General features: G+C 46.2%; 1 protein-coding gene across 2 annotated transcripts in view; it reads right to left on the reverse strand.

Moving 5' to 3' along the window:
* Positions 1 to 12,834, reverse strand: part of ASB9 (ankyrin repeat and SOCS box containing 9) — a 55,117-nt gene extending 42,283 nt beyond the window's left edge. Inside the window, exons 1-2 of one of the 2 annotated variants that reach the window (XM_073565245.1) lie at positions 12,724 to 12,834; positions 12,494 to 12,622 (exon numbers count right to left, since the gene is read on the reverse strand). In XM_073565245.1, coding sequence (XP_073421346.1) covers positions 12,494 to 12,575 — 82 coding nt within the window. In that variant the 5' untranslated portion in view covers positions 12,576 to 12,622; positions 12,724 to 12,834. Of the gene's footprint in view, positions 1 to 12,493; positions 12,644 to 12,723 lie in introns of both variants that reach the window. The other variant, XM_073565242.1, reaches the window with a different exon arrangement.
* Positions 12,835 to 21,921: the final 9,087 nt, after the last annotated feature.

Genomic DNA, 21,921 nt, shown 5'->3' on the forward strand with positions numbered 1-21,921 from the left:
GCGTTTCATTCGGTTTTCGCCGGATCCGGCAATGTGTCTCAATCCGGTGTCTGGAAAAAACGGCTACTGTAACGTTTTTTGTCTCCGGCGAAAAAGCCAGACACGCCGGATCCGGCGCGTCCGGCTTTTTCACACAATGAAAGCCTATGAGCGCCGCAATGCGCCGGATCCGGCGACAGCCGGATCCGGTGGCCGGATCCGGTTTTTTTGGTCTGAGCATGCTCAGTAGCTCTGCCCACAAGACACATATATAAAAGCAAGACAGTGGGACCCTCAGCCACACCCAACATGCCACCCAAGACAGCAACCAGGCACAGGAGAAGGCAGGAGACCACTGCAGCACCATCAGCACCACCACGCCAAATGGAGCAGCAAATGGAAAATGCTGAGGAGGGGAGTCCAGCAGCAGATGAGAGACGGTAATTATCAAATCCCCCATTCCTCCAAACTAGGGCCATGGAATATCAAGATATTCATTGGCCCTTTGTTTCTCTTTATTCAACAGCCGCCCAAGAGATGCAGCAGCAGCAGCACTGGCAGCACTGGCAGCAGCTGTAACACCACCCACAGCCATGGAGTCTGGCCAGCAGGAAGACAGCACATCTTCTTCTGGGAGCCCTCCCTCTCATCGTCAGCGTTTGACGGTAAGTTTTTATTTCCAAAATCCATCATCTCTGTAATATATGTCTATTCATTGCCTTTTATTTCAAAACAGGAATCACAAGATGAAGAGGAGCTCCCAGAAGAAGAAGGAAGGGGTGGACAGACACCTGGAGTGGGCTCACAATTGGTAAGTTTTTGGCATCAAACGCAGAAACACAACATCACACTACACACAACACATAGAAAACAATGTTCTGCAGACCACACACAGCAAACAAATGCCTACATCCAAAGACATAACATTTTTTGTTTTCTTCTCTAGTCTTCCCAATCTGGTGCTCGGCCAAGAGGTCCTCGCAGTGCCTCCCAGGGTCGTCGGCGACATCAACGCGGCGGTCACCAGCGTGTAAGTATAAATATTTTTGCTTTGTTTTTTTGCACTTTTTATTTCATTTCTTTTGTGGAGGCTAATTATGTTATTTTTGTCTTTTTCTTTAACAGCCTTCACAGCGTGCTCCCGACTCTGACGGTGAGGATGGAGGAATCGATGTGGACCACCTCATCGATCTCGTCAGAGAAAGGGAGCCGCTCTGGAATATGGCTGACCGCCGCCACGCTGACCTGATCGTTACCCGACGACTCTGGGAGGAAATCTGTTCGCTCCTTGTGGACCGCTGGGAGGACCTCGATGCTCGGGCCCAGATTAAAGAGCGTAAGTATATACAGTACCAGTTGCTTGATGTAAACCAGTGTTTCCCGAACAACAGTCCTCGTGGTCCCCACGGATCATGTGTTCAGGATTTCTATTTACTATGGAAATCCTGAAAACATGACCCCTGGGGACCATGAGGACTGGAGTTTGGGAAACACTGATGTTGTATACTAACCACTCCTTTCTCGTTTCAGGGGACAGAATTGTGAAGCGGTGGCGGTCTGTGAGGGATCGTTTCAAGAAGGAGTTCAATAAAGAGATGCGGGCCCCGAGTGGATCTGGGGGACGCAGGAGCAAGTACAAGTACGCACAATCCCTGTCGTTCCTCCGGGAAACAATGCTCACCAGAAGGTAAATATTACACACCACATGTGAAAAAAAATGTTTAGATGTAACAATTTTTTTTCAGCCAGGGCCATACCATGTCACTTTTTTAATTGTTTTTTTTTCTCTTTATTCCACAGCACGGTGAGCAGCACTCGGGAGCCTGCACGATTGGACCCTTCTGAGGCGATCCCTGAGGAGACCGGCACCGAGGGACACTTCGACCGACCCGGTACATCTGCACCTTCACAGCCTTCCCACTCATTCGACCCCTCTGTCCCATCCACCAGCACAGGAGCATCGTGGCCGCCTACATTACATGAAGCTGCTGGTGAGGAGATCGCTTTCCCTTTACCCCACCCTTCTGCCCCTGCCACCTCTAGTACACCTGCGGGTACTGGGCGGCAGCGGCAGAGGGGTCAGGAAAAGACTTATGCGCCAGAGTTCTTGCATCTGAATGCATCTTTCCAGAACTGTCTAAAAGTCTTGTCAGAGCAAATCTCCACAGGCTTTCAGCAGATCAACTCCAGCATTCTGGAGGTGAAGACACTTCTGCAAACCATGCATTCAGAAGCAAGATCTTCGCCAAACCACACCTTTTTCAGGTCTGTTGTGGAGCGCATGGAAACGCTATCTCCTACCCAGCAGATGCATGTAATGCATTCATGCCACGGTGCTCTCCAGCACGTTACCTCCCAACCTCCTCTTCCCACCCCAGTAGTTCCTCCACCTGCACCCCCTCCAGCCACTTTCCATCCTCCCCCTCCTATTACATACCATCCACCTCCCCAGTACCAGCAACCTCCCCAGTACCAGCAACCTCCCCAGTACCAGCAACCTACCCAGTACCAGCAACCTCCCCAGTACCAGACATCTCCCCACTTCCAGCAACCTGCCCCATACCAAACTCCTTCCCCATACAACTTGCCATCAACATCATCTGCTCCTACAGTCCCTGCCCAACCCTCCACTCCACCGCCCACCACCTCTTCTGCCTCCCACATGTCCACCCATTCTGTAGCTTTTTCCACACCTTCACCTCTAACTGTTCCTTCCCCACCACGATCCCAGTCCTCTCTCCACACTCCCAGTGTCGAAGTGTCCCGCAGCCCCTTCAGCAGTATTTCCACCCCACACTACACAGATTTATAATATGTGTGTATTTTAATAAAAATGACCAGTTTTATGGTTTCAAAGCTTTATTAAAAAAGTTTATTAAAATTTAAAAACAGTTTACTAAAAAAAAAATTTTTCAATAAAAGTTAAATTATTTTACACTGGTTGTCTGTCATTTCTTTCTGCGGCCAAAAAGGTTAAATACAGGGTATTTAAAAGGTAAAATGGTATTCAAAACTAGGTATATAACTGTGGGTAAATTTTAACTTTTTGCCACAGTTGTGTTCCTGGTTGTGTTTGAAGCAACGATTTCACCTAAAAAGTTGTGTTTATTGTTGGTGATTTCCTAACAATGTACACAACTTTTGTTAAAAGGTGAAATACTTTGCATAAAACACAACCAGGTACACACCTGTAGCCTAAAGCTAAAAATAGTAAGACCATGACAAGATAGCCAACTTTGGTTGGCAAAGGTATATACTGTTGGTACAGAAGGTACACAATTTTGGTTAAGGGCACAAATCTTTCACACTCTGTCATCCTGCCAGTGTACTCTGCCTTGAGGTGACAAAGTATAGTGCAAAATTGTCCCTCATTACTGAAACCGTCACAGAACTTCTAGTGGTAATGTCATGGTAATCTTGCAAGGTGGTTTCTTCAGAGGTGTCCTCAATGGAAATGGGTTCCTTGCAGATAACAAAATTGTGGAGTACCACGCAAGCTTTGATCACCTCGTCCACAGTTTCTGTCTTGAGGTTGATCGCAGTCAATAGGACCCGCCATTTGGCTGTCAGAATACCAAAGGTACATTCAACCATTCTTCTTGCTCTTGTGAGGCGGTAATTAAAAATGCGTTTTGTTCTTGACAATCCTCTGCTACCGTACGGTTTCAAAAGGTGTTCTGACAGCTGGAAGGCTTCATCCCCTACACAGACAAATGGCATAGGTGGACCAGATGTTTGCGGCAGCGGTCTAGGGGGTGGGAACTGGAAGGTGTTTCCATACAGTTTACGCCCCATGGCAGACAGTTTGAAAACTTGAGAGTCATTGGAGCGGCCATAGGCCCCAATATCAACAGCAATAAATTTGTATTCCGCGTCAGCGATGGCCATGAGGACAATTGAAAAATATTTCTTGTAATTGAAATATTCCGATCCCGATCCGGCTGGCTTTACAATGCGGATATGTTTCCCGTCCACAGCACCCAAGCAGTTGGGAAACTGACATATCTGTTGAAACTTTTCTGAAATTTCAATCCACCTCTCTGTTGTGGGCTCTGGTAAAAACTCTTCAGCAAGGAGTCCCACAGTGCACGGCATGTGTACTTCACTATTCCAGATATGGTGGAAATCCCGAGTCTGTACTGGAAATGCAGTGACGAAAGGGATTCTCCAGTTGCAAGAAATCTGTGTGGAATTAAAAAACAATCAATTAGTTTTAAATCACAGCATTACATACCAAAACTCAGCTATAACACTTGGAGATACAAACTACCACCAACAAGATTGCAGTGAAAGTGTGCTCTGATGCGAGCATATCCAATAAATGTGGCTTACCTTAAAGTCACCATCAGACGCTCTGCGGGTGAAACAGAGAAGCGGCAATAGGTGTCTGCTTTTCTTATGAGGTGTGCAATGCGCTCCACCAAGTAATCAAAATTCTCCATTTTCATCCGAACATATCCAAAAAATGTATCCGGGTTTCGTCGAAGGTCCATGCAGAGTGTAGAATAGACCCCACGCGTCATTCTCTTGGCTGTGATGGGGTGGATCCACAAACGTCGTCTACGATGCCTGATGCGCTGCTGTCTCGCTCTCTCCTTCTCCAGAACAATCACCCTCAAACGATTCGCCTCCGCTGTAAAATCCGCCAAATTCTTCAAAATATTTCCAATGACAACATCCATCTTCGCCAGTAACTTGCTCTTCTCTCCAACCTGCACTTTCTCCTCTACAACCTGTCAAAGAAGGGCTGTAGGAACACGCTATATATAGTTTTCCAGTAGCCAATCCCGTTCGGAAGGCCACAAGGGGTGTTTTTAAAAACCGGATCCGGCGTAATCCATCGAAAAACGGATCGAAAAACGGATGAACCGGATGAGACGGATCCGGTTTTGTCTGTCAAGAACAAGACGGATCCGGCAGAAAAACAGATCCGTCACATCCGGTTTTATGAAATATTTGCCGGATCCGGCGCTCCGGCACGACGCCGGATCGCGCCTGACGCCGAAAACCTGATGTGTGAAAGTAGCCTAAGGCTGGTTTCACACATCGATTGTTCATGTTCCAAGTATAGACTGAGATATGTGGATCAGTCACAGGTCTCCCGATATAAACACAACAATCTATGCGGCTGTTGAGTTTGGGTCAAGAGAGCCGAGGCCGAGCTGTACTAAGATTGTGATATATGAATGTGTGAAATCTGTCTAAATCAAAGATCGAAAGAAAGTAAAAAGCCAAAGTCCTATAACTGGAACCATTACAAAGTCAACAATGGCCTATCTCAGGAGGAGACATACCATTGGTGAAAACTGTGTAGCCTCACAGGCAGAAGAGGTAAGAGGGGCCACCACCACCTCCAAAGCAGCAGATGCATTATGATTAGCAATTATACTTTTCTTGCACAGCGCCCTCTTATATCTGTGTCTGCCACAGGCTACATAATTAATACACTGTTTAGGCAGGTTCACAAAGTGTTAATGCAGTCCGTTCAATGCATAGCGTTGATGGACTGCATTAACGCTACTCCCATAATGTGATCGTGTTATGTGATCCCGCTAGCGCAGATGCTCCATCTGCGCTAGCAGTGACAGACTCTCAGATGCTGCAGCCAGCATCCGAGGGTCCATCACAGAATGACGGCACATCGCTAACACATGCGTTAGCGATGCGCTTGTCTATAGCAGTGTATAGGTGCGTTAACGCATCCGTTACATAGCGTTAATGCCGCTATGTAACGGATGCGTTAAGTGCACCCCCTAAATGCTTTGTGAACCCATATGTGGCGCCCCTGAGGCTTCAGTCGCCACAGAGGTACTGCACCTTCTCCTAAGGTGTAGTGCCCCACCATCCAGGTAGGCTGGGAACTCCTTTCCGCATTCCAACACCTGCACCCCACACACAGGATAGTTCAGCAGGGACCCATCCATGCTTTATGCTGGAAAGGTCATGGGATGCCTTTTGTGGTCCCTGGCTTCGTAACACAAGAGGTGCTGGGGAGGCGGGTGGAGTTAGATATAAAAGAGAGGGAAGGTGTAGGATTTCAGGTCAGTCTGACAGAAGGTCAGTCTGGGGTGAGTCCCAGAGAGAGAGCAGGCTGACAGCAGGTCAGCCTGAGGGGAGCTCAAGGCGGAGGAAGGCAGTCAGTCAGGAGAGGCTGAGGACTGGTCTTAGTGGAACGAGCTCCCTAGGGAAGGAAGAGAAGGAGAAAGAGACGTAGACTGAAGACTACAGATTCCATAAGAGAGAGATAGAACAGATCAGAACGAAGGAGAATAGAAGGACGGTGGGAAGCAGGTTGAGAAAGAGAGATAACCCTTCCAGTCCAGAGAGCGCAAAGGCCGGGGCCTGGTCCCCGAGGTTGATTGGATCTTTATGTCCGGCAACAGACACCGGAGGAGTAGTGAGCCACTAACGCCTTGCTCCCATCAAAGACTTGGGACACAACAGCAACTGAATAGAGAACCGGGACGCAGTGAGGAGTCCCCGAAGCAGGCTACAGCTGTCTGTCATACAAGAAAAGACTAGGAACACCTAGAGAGAGGCATTCCAGGGTAACTAAGTACTGGAGTGCTTCGCACCTAAAGGCGCAATGGAGGAGTTGTTCAGTAAGGTACATGTTGGCGGAGTGTGGAAGGGAGAATCCTATCCTGCCTGGAGGTTGGCTGGAGCCCTGACCTGGAGAACACAGTATGGAGGCAGGCAGTTGTGTGAACTGCAAACAGTGAGTAAAGCCTTGGAACCGCACACCCTGGTGTCCTCCAGTTATTCCAGCACCGCTACACCTGGGTAACAACATCTATACCATTTTGTGCCTCTCCTCATCCATTGCACCTACACTGCCCTGGGACTACAGCTCCACCTGTGGGGAGCTACACCATATTTGCTGCACCACACCATCAGTCCCAGCGGATCTGCATGCAGCGTTGGCTTACCATCTTACTTGCCAAACACCACAGGTGGCGTCACAAACTATTCTACCATTAACTACTTCACCGCCATTGATATTGGGTGCCCAGGGCCACGGACCGGGTCACCGCTGCTGTGACACATTCCCACCTTGACACCGGCACGGTACCGAGTACCCCGCTGCCCTGGGAGTGCGAGGGCGACCCACTTAGTCAACAATTACCTAAATATGTCTGGGGTCACAGGTGCCTATACAGTCACTGGAGGTGAAGGCATGCTAAGATGAAAAAGGTACCACCAGCCTCAGAAGTGATTGCTGTATCTTGGGACTGGAGGACAGTGAGTGGTTGTTGGTTGGGTGGACAAACCCCTGATGAGAAGCCTCATTTGGAGATAAATGTGGAGCCAATGACATACTTGGTCACTAGTGTCTATTTCAGAAGGATTGATTCACATCCTTAACCGATTATATTTCTTCTGTGTACACTGATAATAATACGGCAAATAATATCATTCATTGTTGTGATTTTAAACCGAGAACTTGATGTTTTTTGAGTTTAAGAATTTGCATTACTTTCAGCTTATTGTAGAGTAACCAGTTCAGACTTGTCCGGGAACTGAATGATCCGCTCTCATGTGTAAGAAAAAGTTCAGCTCCATTATGTTCAACTATGACAGGATGTACATTTTTGGTGGACAGCTGAAACTATATTTTATGTACGTGTGGTGCACATTGCTCTAATTACATGGCAAGAAGCTGTTTGTATGGTCTGGGCAGCAGAGTTGTTTTAGTGGTCAACTATTTACTCTAGACATGCATGTCATAGTTTCAGAATGTTAAACGTTATAAACACACACACACACATATACTGTATATATACATATATGCACATACACACACAGTGGGTGAAATAAGTATTGAACACCACCATTTTTTTTTTACGTAAATGTAATTCTAATGCAGGCAAAGAAATCAAATTATAGGTGTCCATAAATTAAGTTATGTGTAATAATGAGAAAAGACACAGGGAAAAAGCATTGAACACAAAGAAAGAGAGGTGCAAAAAGCCATAGAAAGTCATGACACCAAGTGAAATCTATTAGTAATTAGAAAGCAATCGTGACACTTAGTGCAAAAGATAATATCAGCTAGTTCAACTGATGAAAAGGTTTAAAAAGGTTTCTCATTATCAAGGTGTCACACAAGAGACATCTCATAATGGGAAAAACTAGTGAGCTGTGTCAAGACCTTTGTAACCTTATTGTTACAAGACATATTGATGGAATTTATTATAGAAGAGATTGCAGAAGAATCTCTAAACTCCTGAAGGTTCCAGTGAGCACTGTTTGGGCCATAATCTGGAAGTGGAAAGAATATTATTTCACCATAAACTGTCAATGACCATGTGCTCCCACAAGATTTCAGATAGAAGAGTGAAAATAATTGTCAGAATAGTTGTCCAAGAGCCAAGAAGCACCTGTAGACAGCTAAAAACAGCTGCCATGTCGCGGCTTTGAGGTGGGCTCACTGCCGGAGCCCACCTCAAAGCGGGGGATACTGCCAGCGGATGTTCTATTCCGTCAGTTGGCAGCAACAGTTTATAGTCTACATTATGATGTCCGAGACACTACATACATGTGCATCGATGTCAGTAGCAAAAACAATTGTTCAAAAGTGTTTTGCAGAAAACTTTCGTTCATAATCTGTGTCAGATGCTTCTCGAATAAGATTCCAGCAATAGTCAGCCAGCATTGACTTACTCCACGTTCCCTGGTACCTTTTCTCCATCAGCACAATGTCTTGGTGAAATTTTTCACCATGTTCATCGCTAACGGCACCAAGATTGGTTGGAAAAAAGTCCAAATGAGAATGTAGAAAGTGCATTTTTAATGATATATTGTATTTCATCATCTGATATGCTGTGAGCATGCTGTCCATGAGTTGTTCAAAGTTCAGTGCCCTGCTGTTGCTTAGAAAATTGAAGGTCACATCTTTAAAGGCTCTCTATGCCATTTGTTCAGCACCTTGCAAAAGACCATCAACGCTAATGTCATTAAGTATATCTTTGATCAGTGGGCCAATAAAAATACCTTCTTCAATCTTTGCATCACTTATTCTTGGAAATTTCTGTCGCAAGTAAGAAAAGGCTTCCGATTCTTTGTTCATTGCTTTGACAAAATTCTTCATAAGCCCAAGTTTAATATGCAAAGGAGGGAGACATATCTTTGCTGGATCAACGAGAGGATTATGTTTAACATTCATTTGTCCAGCAACCAGGTTTTTGCGGCGTGGCCAGTCCTTTCTTAAATAGTGCATTTCTCGTGCACGACTGTCCCACTCACAAATAAAACAATACTTGGTATATCCAAGCTGCAGTCCAAGAAGAAGTGCCTCAAATTTTAGATCACCACATATGTTTCAGTTATAATTTCTATAATTAATGTAGGTCAACAGTAACTCCATATTCTCATAAGTTTCTTTCATGTGTACGGCATGTCCAATAGGTATAGAAGGATAGATATTTCCGTTGTGTAGTAAAACAGTCTTCAGACTTAAAACTGATGAGTCAATAAACAGTTGCCATTCCTTCGGGTCATGTTTGTATCCAAGAGCATCAAACAACCCCAAGACATTGTTGCAAAAGGTTAAACTGTCGACATGGTTGAAAAATTGATTAAGGCCTTCTTGACGACTGCGAAAAACAGAAACTCTTGTTCCTGGTAATAAGAGATTCCGTTCTTGTAGCCTTGAGCCCAACAATTTTGCGTGCCTCTTTGACAATTTCAATCTCTGACCAAGTCACTGTGATCAGCTTGACTGAACAGATGTGGATTAGATGTAGCAGGCTCAAAGTCTGGGTCTGCAGCAGTTTCATTTTCCACTCACATTGTTAGTTCATCTTCATTGTCCTCCATTGTCCATATTTTGGGTGGATTTGGAACACGAAAACTTTCATCGTGTGGCACTGGTCTTATGGCTGAAGGAAGATTAGATATTCTATTGATTTATTGTTCTTTGCTGAATATCCTGTTACATTTGTAGGGCAGAAGTAGCAATCTGTTACATGATCTCTCTGCTCGCTCCATATCATTGGGACAGCGAATGGCATTGAAGGTCATGATCCATTCAGCCGTGCTCTAAGTATGTCAGTATTGTATTTTGATTCCTCCCCTGCCCAGGACATGTGGTGTGCTCCGTACACGGTCAGCCGAATGATTCACTGCGCCTGCGCGGAATTCACATAATACGTGCTTGCATATATGTAGATCAGCGATTTATGTTATTTCACTGAAAAATTCAGAATACACTGTTTCAGAAAAAAGTTCATATATGAGTTTTTAGAATTATAACAATATTATAATGTTTTGTATCATTTCTCAAAAACCTTACGTGATAGGAAAAATCTGAAGTCATTTCTGAAATCAGTATAAAAAAATCTATCAGGAACACTCAAAATTGTCCGAGGGACAAAACCTTGGTAACACAGTGTTATCTGCCTTTTCTTAATTAAATTTCGAACTGAGGAAATGAAACTGCTTTGCTATCTTCTAATAGCCTTCTCCTGCTTTGTGAGACTTGAACATTTCAATTTCCAAAGTTCAAGGCAGCTGCTTAGAAGAACCCATGGTTGCTGTTTTTTATCACAAGGTTAGAGGAGGCTGGGTTTTTATTAAGCTCAGAAATTTGCATCACCTGGCCTTTACTAACAATTAGAGTGAAGAAATCATAACCGTAACAGGTTAATAAAGGTCTGAAACCTTGGTCAACGTTATCTGAGCGCACACTTCTCCAAGGGTGCCCAAACTTTTGAATCGCTCTATTTTCCATTTTTGTAAAATTTAAAATGAAAAAGAAAAAAAAAAATACAAAGGAGATGTGTCATCTTTAACTTCAGGCCTTTTAGAGATCATTTCATCTTCAACATGCTTAACTGTTCACAATAATAGTAATTTTGACCAGGGGTGCCCAAACTTTTAAATGTCACTCTATATATTATAATATATATATATACTGTATATATATACCGATATAGTAAAATAATGACAATGTACATGTTTATGCATTGTAAGTGCATATAGTTATATAGTTATACATAAATAAGAACTTTTGAGAAATCACTACATTACGTTATTGTCATTCTTTATCCTTGATATTAATGTTGCATTCACTGTGCTGAATTTCTCTGATCTGAAATTATTTGGTTTTATTTCAACTGTTCCAGTTAATGAGAAACACAGATGATTTCAGTATAAGTCCAAAGTTCTCTTCTCTGACTAAAACAACAGTTCCTCTCTGTCACTTAGTACTCCCGATAACCAGTAATTTTCCTGTTGGATGAGCCAGTGGTGAATATTTTGTGTCCCAGAGGTGTTCTGGCCAATGTACAAACCGCTCAGTGAGAATCTGGCTCCATTACCCTCATGAATACTCGGCTTCAATGCTCCTTTTTACATGCTGTCGCAGGATTTAAAGGTGAAACAGAAAATCAGCAAAAAAAAAGTAATTGCATTTGAGTGTGATGAGCTATGAGATGCCTTTTATGTCTATTATGGTTATTGCATAAAGTAGCACTACTTCTTTATTATTCATTTATTGATCGGAAATGTCCTTTTTTTCTACAACCCTGCAATAGTTCATATGTCCACAATATATTATACCTTGGAAACACAGCTACTTTGATCTCATGGGTTTCAAAGGTTTGATCTCCACTCGTCATAATGTGATGGAATATCTTAGTATTATGCCAACATTTTAAAAGATGAAAATATCGCTTTAAGGACATGGATCTGTAATATGCCCCCCCCCAGGCAAAGGCAAAGTGGCGAAACGCGCGTCGGGGCAAGCGCCATCCACACAGGGGACACCATACTAGTAGTATGGATCCATTATTTTCCTGATTGCATATGTTTTTCAATGTTTAGATGTACTACTTGATGTTTTCACATTGGAATTTGTATCTGGTCATACAGTATATAGCTACTTTACAGCATATCATTAATTTGTACCTCATTGATGACCATTATTATGATCAATTGCCATGATCACTACTATACATTCAGCTATGTATAACTTGGTTATATTTCCATAATTATGTAATAATTTTTTTTTTCTTTATATTTGTTTTTTTACATATTGTCTTTGTACACATTTTTCTCTCCTGTTTGGGTCGGTGCCCCCCAATTTTTCACTTCCTTTATATATAATAAAGATTTTATACATTTTTAATTATTTTATTTATGAATTTTTTGGTCTTTATTCTTTATTTTGGTATCGATACGTTCATACAGTGTACGCTAATGGACAGATTCATTCGCAATTTCCTTCCAGGTATATATCACCTTACAGTACAGCTATCACAAAGGTATCAATGGGAAGTACAACAATGGAACTATTCATGTAGAAACTGCACAAATAACACCCCCATCCATGCAGAATAGACACTTGAGTTTCAGTTGCAATTTCTTTCTCCATTTTTTTTTTCCCTATTTTTATACAAATGTTCCGGCACTGCTATAAAACCGCCACATAGTAAAAGTAACATGGGGCAATAAGACGTAATGAGCTACGGGTACCGCTATCATTTCCACATTAGAGGTAAAATATACTCACCGGCCATTAGAGGGTTAGAGACGTAGGTTACTGGGGGCTGACCTCTGTCGACCTGAGAGCGACCGCCATGTTCAGACTCCATCCTTAATTTATAATAGGATCTTTGTGACACCTTGAAAGTCCAGGTTCCTTGGAGGATATAATAAGTGCCTGGTTACATGAGTGATGTACGGTCTTGCATTAGTGGAGTCCTGTGGGAACATGTAGCAGTGTGCAGAGCTCAGTAATACCTGTGTAACCCTAGAGCAGCCGCTCAGCTAGAAGAATATCATCCGTCTCTCAACTAGTCCAAAACTTCATGAAGATCCCGACAGGTCACAGAATCACAAACAAAAAAGCTGAATTGATGTCACATCCTTTAGAAGACCACGGCCAATCATCTGGAGAATATAACCGGCATGCACTTTCTTTCAATGAAAAGTATATCTCTGCAAAAAAAAAAAAAAAATGAGAGAGGAGATGGAGGGGGTGGGGAACACATTAATCCAGTTAGGCAACTTCAGCAGGATCTAAAAACGCCGGAGGAGGAAATTTACATTGAAGACGGGTATAAAGGAGCATAAAAAGCTAAAGCACATTGTGTTTTAAGCTACGTCTAAGGGCACACGCACACTTGCTAATAAATCGGAAGAATGCAGTCTGATTAAAAATCGAATTGCATTTGGACCAATGTTATTCTATGATTGTGTGCTCATCTGCATTTCTTTTTTAGCTCAGATCGGATGGAGGTCGGACTGAAAAAAAAAACCACAGCGTGCTGCAATTGCATGCAAAACTCAGATCACACGCACCCACATAAGCATACGGGTGAGTGGTAAACATCGGACTGCACTCGGATGTCACCCGAGTGCAGAGTGATTCACGCGGACGCCGGCAGCAAGGGAGATGGAGAAATTACTTTCTCCGTCTCCTCCGCACCTGTGCTCAGATTCTCTGATGCGAGAGGATCGGAGCCCAGTAGCATGTCACTCCGGCAGCATAGCTGGAGCCGAGGGTCATTAATATTTCACATCCGATGCCATACACTGGTCACTGTGACTCGGGCCTAAGGGTATGTGCACATGATGTCTTTTTCCAGGCAGGTTGGCTCCAAAAATCCATCTGAAAAAGCTCAAAAACACTCAAGAGAATGAACATATGCATTTCTATGACACACACGAAAAAAAAAAAACAAAACAAAAAAAAAAGCTATAGTAAAACGCCAACATTTCACCAAGCGTGATTCACTTGGAAAACTCAGATTTTCCTGCTTTAAAATAAAATTAGTCATGTGCTCATATCCTGGGAATATTTCCTTATCCAGCTGTATGGATGAATTATGTGTATTGTCACATAATCTATGGAAGAACGCATCATATTGTACAGTGTTGTCTTGTAGGAGGACTAATATTAACTATTAGTATAGTACTGTATCTGTAGAAAACTTGCCTCCATGGTGTCCATGAATAGTAGGGTTATGACGATATGATGTAAATTATAAAGCCCATAACTTTTAGTACTTATAGTACTTATTTAGTAGCGGGTGGGGATTTTTAGATTATGAAAAATCTGTAGCTTAAACCTATAAGTCCTAGGTCTTCCATCAGTGGCATGACTTGAAGCTTGGGGACTCGAATGCAAAACCTCCAATAGGTCCCCCAACTATTGTAAGGAGGTGGCGGGGATCCTTGACTGCCTTCTCCCTCCTGTGGACACTGTGCACATGTAACACGTGCGGCACCTTATTATCTGTTACTGTAAATGTAATGTTCCTTTAATGTCGTGTCTTAAATGTCCTACTTAGCTTAGGGATAAAATCTTAGGGGTTAACAGTGGGGAAGAGCTGAAAGGGGGACAGTGCATAGCCCCAGGAACTTGGGAGAAGGACTTCCTGCTTAAGCAGCAGAGCCCGGGCAGGCTTGCCCATGGCAGAACGCTCTACACTAACCGGGGCAAAGGGGCAAAGGACAAGCGGACCAGGACTGCCGGGCAGTGTGGACAGGCACCGGGTCTGTGAGAGTGATTACAGGAGGACTGTTGGTTCGCAAGTTCAAGATGGGATCCGTTGATGCTGCATAGCTGGTGAAGACGCAGGGAAAGCGCAGGAAGCATTACTGTATTTACCTCATGTTTATTATAGAATGGTAGAGTTGGAAAGGGCCAACTGGTCCAACCCCCTGCTCAAAGCAGGATTCGCTAAATCATCCCAGACAGATGTCTGTCCAGCCGCTGTTTGAAGACTTCTATTGTAGGAGAACTCACCACCTCTCGTGGCAGCCTGTTTCACTCATTGATCACTCTAACTGTTAAAAAGTTTTTTCTAATATCTAATCTGTCTCCTCCCATTCAGTTTCATCCCATTGCTTCTAGTCTTTCCTTGTGCAAATGAGAATAAAGATGATCCTTCTACAATGTGACAGCCCTTGAGATATTTGTAGACAGCTATTAAGTCTCCTCTCACTCTTCTCTTTTGCAAGCTAAACATTCCCAAATCCTGCAACCTTTCCACATAAGACAGGGTTTGCTGACTGGTCACCATTCTGGTCGCTCTTTTCTGAACTTGTTCCAGTTGTTTACTAACATTGGAAAAGAGTCATGGCTTGTGGTGCATCTGGAGAACGCATTTCCGGTGTGAAAGAGGCAACTGACCGTGCCGCAGGACTGTGACTTTATCTGTCTTTTTATGTGCAAGGGGCCGAGGTTCTCACTGAATTTGACTTAGTGGTCAGCAGGATCAAATCCAGAAGCCCTACAGCTACAGGACTAGTTGAAAAGACTCCCGGGACTTGTGGGTTGATGATTGAATTGTGGCCCAAGATGGCACCAGACACTGAAAAGGAGACAGTCAGCTGCGCGAAAATGGAAGGCAGTGCCGTCCTTTGTGGGCGTCCTGTGAAGAAGTTAGTGCCACCACTGTGATTGATGCCCACCCAAAATGGGTGCAGGTAAAGAAGAAGCTCCCACCCCTACAGCAGAATCAGGGGAAACAGGTGGAGCAGCAAGACGTGACTCCGCCCATGAATGGGTGGAGCCCAGGCAAGCAGGACAGCGTGTCGAGAAAGGAGACACCATTGCCGGACAGTATGCAGAAACAGAGTATGTCCTTCCGTAGTGGCATGTTCAATTGTTACAGTTCCCAGCTGGGGTGCTGAGTCCTCTAGGCTTGTGGTCCAGACAGCTCTCAGGTAACTTGGGGTGCACGTTGCCAGGGCTCCCTTTGATGTTCCTTTCCTGGCCGTCCCAGTACACTGGCTACCACCTCTCCTGCCCTGCGTCTTCACACACAGTGTCCCGAGCCAGTAGACTCAGATCTTGTCAGGCGACGTTGGTCAGACCCCTGGATCCTATATGTCTGCCTTTTCGGCGAATGAGTGTGGGGTCGGCTGCAGCACTTACAGATATTGCCACCTCCAGTTTCCTAGCTGAGTCCTTAGTTTCTCCACTAGTTTTGGAGCCGGTCCCCTAACTGCGACCTGGTCCGTCCACCAACCACGCCAGTGGATGCAGGCCCCACGAATGGATTGCTCACTATCCGTGCCCCTAAGACCTCTTCTTCCTCTCCTCCTGGAGCTTTTCTTGCTTCTCTATCTTCACTCTCTCTCACTCTTTTTAGTCTGGAGACAATCTGCACTCAGCTTCAATCTCCACAAGTGACTCCTTCTCTCTCCCTTCTGACTGACTCTTTCCAGAACAATCTTTTTACCTCAGCACTAACTCCTCCCACCAACTGTCACTCCCTTAAGCTCCACCCCTTCTCTACTTTCTCCACCCACACCCTCTACTTAACTCCCCCTGGCCAGATGGGGACTAGTGTTGGGTGCTGGTGTGTGAGTCCTGGCAGTGCCCCTTCCTTACCTGAGAGCAGAGTACCACACCTCTGGATGAAGTGCAGCATCCTGTGGCGACTGAGACTGCAGGGGCACCACATAAGCCCTCACCCAACCTGAGATCCCGAAAAATGGAGACACTACGGATATCGAAAAATGGCGCAATTTTTTTCTCTTTTTTTTTTAACAAAGTTTGGAATATTTTTCGCCACTTAGATAAAAGAGAACCTAGACATGTTTGATGTCTATGAACATGTAATGACCTGGAAAATCATAATTGCAGGTCAGTTCTTGCATTTAGTGAACCTAGCAAAAAAAAGCAAACAAAAACCAAGTGTGGGATTGCACTTTTTTGCAATTTCACCGCACTTGGAATTTTATTCCCGTTTTCTAGTACATGGCATGGTAAAACCAATGGTGTTGTTCAAAAGTACAACTCGTCCTGCAAAAAATAAGCCATCACATGGACATATTGAGGTAAAAATAAAAAAATTATGAATCAGCAGCACTTCCAACTATGTGTGCACATAGCCTAACAGTCGCAAATCATGCAGCCGCAAGGACGTGAACATAATACACGAGCACTCCCAGATGCGCGCATAACACCCGAGCGTGCTTGGATAAGACATTTGCTCATCACTATTCTCCATCAATTTATGATATGGGGTTGTATGTATGGTAAAGTAAAGGGTTTTTACACATAGCGATATCGCTAACAATATCGTTAAAGCATCACCGATTTTGTGACGTAGCAGCGATATTGCTAGCGATATCGCTATGTGTGATACTTACCTCCGACCGGCTCCCCCGCTGTCCATCGCTGATCGCGCGAGATTGCGTAGCTCCATTTCTCGTCGGGCGCTTCCTGCTCGCGCCGCCGAGCGACGCGAGGACGCGGACGGGAGTACGTCAGGATCGCCGCGTCTGAAAGGTAAGTAACGACCGCTAGATCGCTGCTGCATCGCTGTGAGATCTGCCTGTGTGGCAGCTCACTAGCGACCATTTAGCGATGCACCAGCGATCCTGACCGGGTCGTATCGTGGTCGGGATCGCTGGTGCATCGCTAAATGTAAAGGGGCCTTAAGAGTGCTAACCACTGAACCACTGTGCTGAGCACACAAGCGCATTTACCTACAGAAAAGACTTATCAATGTAATGGACAGCAAACTTTCCAGTTCTCAATCCAGGTTTTATGGTGGAAATGTAAACAATTGATCCATGACAAGGCTGTGTCCTGAACAGTCGATCTGAGAACAGCTAAGTTGGAAGCAGCTTGATAGGGAATATTATTTATTGTTTGTGAAGTCTATACCACAAAGAATTGAGCCACCATGAAAGTCCAAAGGACAAACTATTTTTTTTATCTTATCTGGGAAAACTATAAATATTCCAAATATTGATATTTTTTTACCTTCGTTTGTGTTAGGTATTTTGATATGTTTTGCAGTCAGGATGTTCATGTATCAAACATAATTTTCTGTCATATCTGTGATTTGAGCATTTGCTGTGAAATGTAAAAGCTAGTGTTAGCGTGGCTGATCTGGAGCCGGAATATCCAGGAGTGGACCCTCTGGGCCGTGGCACCGAGGGGCCCCGGGTGAGCTGCCAGGTGGAACTGACCCCTATACAGGGACCGTTAGGAGCAGGCCCAGGAGTTCGAGTACCACGTTAGCCGGTACCGAGAGGGGCGGCTCAGGATGGACTGGAGTAGGATTGTGGGACTGAAGTGTAGATGACAGGACAGAGCTGGAACACAGGAGACAGGAGTGGAGTAAGACAGTAGACTGGAACGTGGAGGGATGGCTGAAGCAGGAACACAGCAGACAGGATTAGAGGAGGACGGAAGGACTGGAGCAGGATGGAACTGGAACACCGGAGGCAGGACTGGAGTAGGACGGAAGAACTGGAGCAGGATGGGACAGGAACACCGGAGGCAGGACTGGAGTAGGACCGAAGGACTGGAGCAGGACAGAACAGGAACACCGGAGGCAGGACTGGAGTAGGACGGAGGACTGCAGGGGACACGGATAGCAGGACTGCGAGGCTGCTGCAGGGAGCACATGAGAACGAGAACCCCCTGTCTGGCCTGCCATTGGTCAGGGGGTGCTTCCGGGTCAGGACATAGCCGGAGCACAAGAAGCAGAAGGGAGGCGCAGCCGCGGCCTATGGCGCATGCGCATTGCATGCAGAGATGCCGTCGACCGCGCGCCTGTCAGAGGTGACCGCCGTGGCTGTCAGGCGGCGAGGGGCTGCGGCGTGGGAGCGATGGCTGGGTGAGTATGCAGACACGGCATGGGAGTGGAGGCCAGGTGAGTATGTCAGAACGGCGTGACAGTACCCCCTCCCCTAAGCCGCCCTCCCTGGAGATTAGCAAGAAATCTCTTGAGGATACGAGGAGCATTGATATTTTCCTGAGGTTCCCAGGATCTCTCCTCAGGACCAAAGCCCTTCCAGTCAACAAGAAAAAATGTCCTACCTCTAACCGTTTTCATGGCGATAATGTCCTCCACTTCAAAGACATCATCGGCACCCACCGGCTGAGGACCGGAATCAGGCAAGAAATGGAAGCGATTCAGCACCACAGGTTTCAGGAGAGAGACGTGGAAGGTGTTCGTGACCCGGAGCGAAGCAGGCAGCCTCAATTTGTAGGCGACTTCGTTGATACGTCCAAGAATTTCAAACGGACCGATGTAGCGTGGCCCCAACTTGTAGGAGGGCAGTTTGAACCAGATGAATTTGGATGAGAGCCAGACCTTGTCCCCAACACGATAGGGTGGAGGATCCAATCTCTTTTTGTTGGCATAATTCTTCATCTGATCAGCGGACCTCTTGAGTGACGTGTTGGTCTCAGCCAAAATCTTGGAAAATTCGGAGGACAAAGCGCTGGCCGCGGGTACCTCGGAGGCAGAGGTTATCGGAAGGGGAACACCAGGATGTCTGCCGAACACAATGAAAAACGAAGACTTGGCCGAGGACTCGCCAGCATGGTTGTTGTAAGCGAACTCTGCCCAGGGAAGTTAGTCAACCCAATCGTTCTGGTGGGCGTTGGAGAAATGATTTAAGTACCCAGTCAACGTCTGGTTGGTACGCTCCACCTGCCCATTGGACTGTGGATGGTAGGCCGAGGAGAAGTCAAGGGAAACGTTCATGAGCTTACAAAGTGATCGCCAGAACTTGGAGGTGAACTGAACCCCTCGGTCAGACACAATGCGTTGAGGTAGTCCATAGAGCCGAGGGGAGACCGGGCAGAGGGACGAAGTGGGCCATCTTGGAAAAACGATCTACCACCACCAAGATGACTGTGCAGCCAGAAGAACAGGGTAGGTCGGTGATGAAATCCATGGTGATGTTTTCCCAAGGGACCGCAGGGACGGGCAACGGCAGCAACAAACCGGACGGAGGTCTTCGTGGCACTTTGTTTTCTGCACTGGATGGACAAGAAGCCACAAAATCGGGTACATCTTGGAGAAGTGTGGGCCACCAGTAGTGACAAGAGATAAGATCCAGGGTCTTCTTAGTCCCGGCATGGCCGGTCAGTTTGGAGGCGTGCCCCCATAGGAGGACTTTTCGCTTGAGATTCTCAGGCACAAGCGTTTTGCCAGGAGGAGGAGCAAGCCAGTTCACTGGAGCCACTGTGATGATCCTAGTGGGGTCAATGATATGCGAGGGTTCCTCCGTGGTTTCGTGTCGCTGGAAGACCCTGGACAGAGCGTTGGCTTTGGTATTTTTGTTGCCGGGACGGAAACAGAGCTCGAAGTCAAATCGGGTGAAAAATAAGGACCATCTGGCCTGACAAGAGTTGAGTCTCTGAGCAGACTGGAGATAGGCCAGATTCTTGTGATACGAGAAGATGACAAAGGGATGGACAGCTCCGTCCAGGAGGTGACGCCACTCCTCCAAGGCCAACTTGATGGCCAGATAGCTCCCGGTCGCCGATCGAGTAGTTACACTCAGATGGAGAAAAGGCCTTCGAGAAGAAGCCACAAGGGTGCAGACGACCGGAGGCGGATCTCTGGGACAATACTGCCCCGGCACCTGTCGAGGAAGCGTCCACCTCGAGTACAAAAGGTCGGTTGCTCTCCGGGCGATGCAGGACCGGAGCCGTGGAGAAAGCCCGTTTTAGGGTTAGAAATGCCTCTTCAGCCTCCAGAGGCCAATCTTTGGGTGTAGTCCCTTTACGGGTGAGAGCAGAAATAGGTCTTGTGATTGCGGAAAAGTGAGAGATGAATTGCCGGTAATAATTGGCAATCCAAGAAATCGTATCGACCTTACTCCGACGGGGCGAGGCCATTTGAAAATGGCAGACAACTTTTCGGGGTCCATCCTCAGTCCAGCGTCAGAGATAATGTATCCCAGAAACGGCAGAGAGGTCTGTTCGAAGAGACATTTCTCTATCTTCGCATACAGGCGGTTCTCCCTAAGACACTGTAACACCAAGCGGACACTCTTTCTATGGGACGAGAGATCCGGCGAGAAGATGAGGTTGTCGTCCAAGTACACGACCACACAGGAGTACAAGAGGTCCCGGAAGATCTCGCTGACAAACTCTTGAAACACCGCAGGAGCATTGCAGAGACCAAAGGACATGACCAGGTACTCGTAATGGCCGTCTTGAGTGTTGAAAGCCATCTTCCACTCGTCTCCAGCGCAGATACGGACCAGATTATAGGCTCCTCTGAGGTCCAGCTTGGAGAAGACCTGGGCCCCTCTGAGGCGGTCAAACAACTCCGGAATGAGTGGAAGGGGGTACCTGTTCTTGATGGTAATCTCATTCAAGCCCCTATAGTCAATGCACGGCCGTAGAGTTCCGTCCTTCTTTTTGACGAAGAAAAACCCGGCTCCTGCGGGCGAAGAGGATTTCCGTATAAAGCCTTTGGCGAGGTTCTCCCGGACGTATTCGGACATGGCTGTGGTCTCAGCGGGAGATAGGGGGTAGATTCTGCCCCTTGGGGGGGTTGAATCGGGAACAAGTTCAATTGGGCAGTCAAAAGGCCGGTGTGGAGGAAGGACCTCTGCTTTCTTCTTATCAAAGACATCGGCGTAGGAACTGTAGGCTGGAGGGAGACCCGGAAGGTCTGGGGGCGGCCGAGGAGCGGCCGCCAGGCGGACAGGAGTCAAACAGCGAGCTTGGCACGGGTGCCCCCAGCGGAATATCTCCCCAGAAGACCAGTCGAGAACAGGCTGATGAGTCCTTAACCCCTTACCTACAATTGACGTAATATTCCGTCCATGTGACCATGGACCTAATTACCATGGGCGGAATATTACGTCATGCCCTTTAATGCGACATCGCGACTTAAGTCGCGGTGATCGCATTAAAATGCCGATGCCATCTTACCTCAGGATAGATGGCCTCGGCATCCCGGGCAGTCTCCGCCCTGGCCCGCCCCTCTCTGAGCTGTGATTGGCTGTTCAATTCAGAACAACCAATCACAGCAATTCTCTTTGTTTCAGCCAATCAGATTGGCTGAAACAACAGGAATCTAGGCTAGGATTGAGTACCAACGCCAGGCACCGGAGAAAAGCCCCCAGATTGGCGCGATCGCCGATCTAATCGATCGCGCCAATCGCAGCGCACAGCGGCGCAATATCGCCGCTGTGCCCTGCCGGTACCGGCCCGGA

The sequence above is a fragment of the Dendrobates tinctorius genome, unplaced genomic scaffold (genome assembly GCF_039654945.1).
Source record: "Dendrobates tinctorius isolate UK_male_01 unplaced genomic scaffold, ASM3965494v1 ptg000016l, whole genome shotgun sequence".
NCBI lineage: Eukaryota > Metazoa > Chordata > Amphibia > Anura > Dendrobatidae > Dendrobates > Dendrobates tinctorius.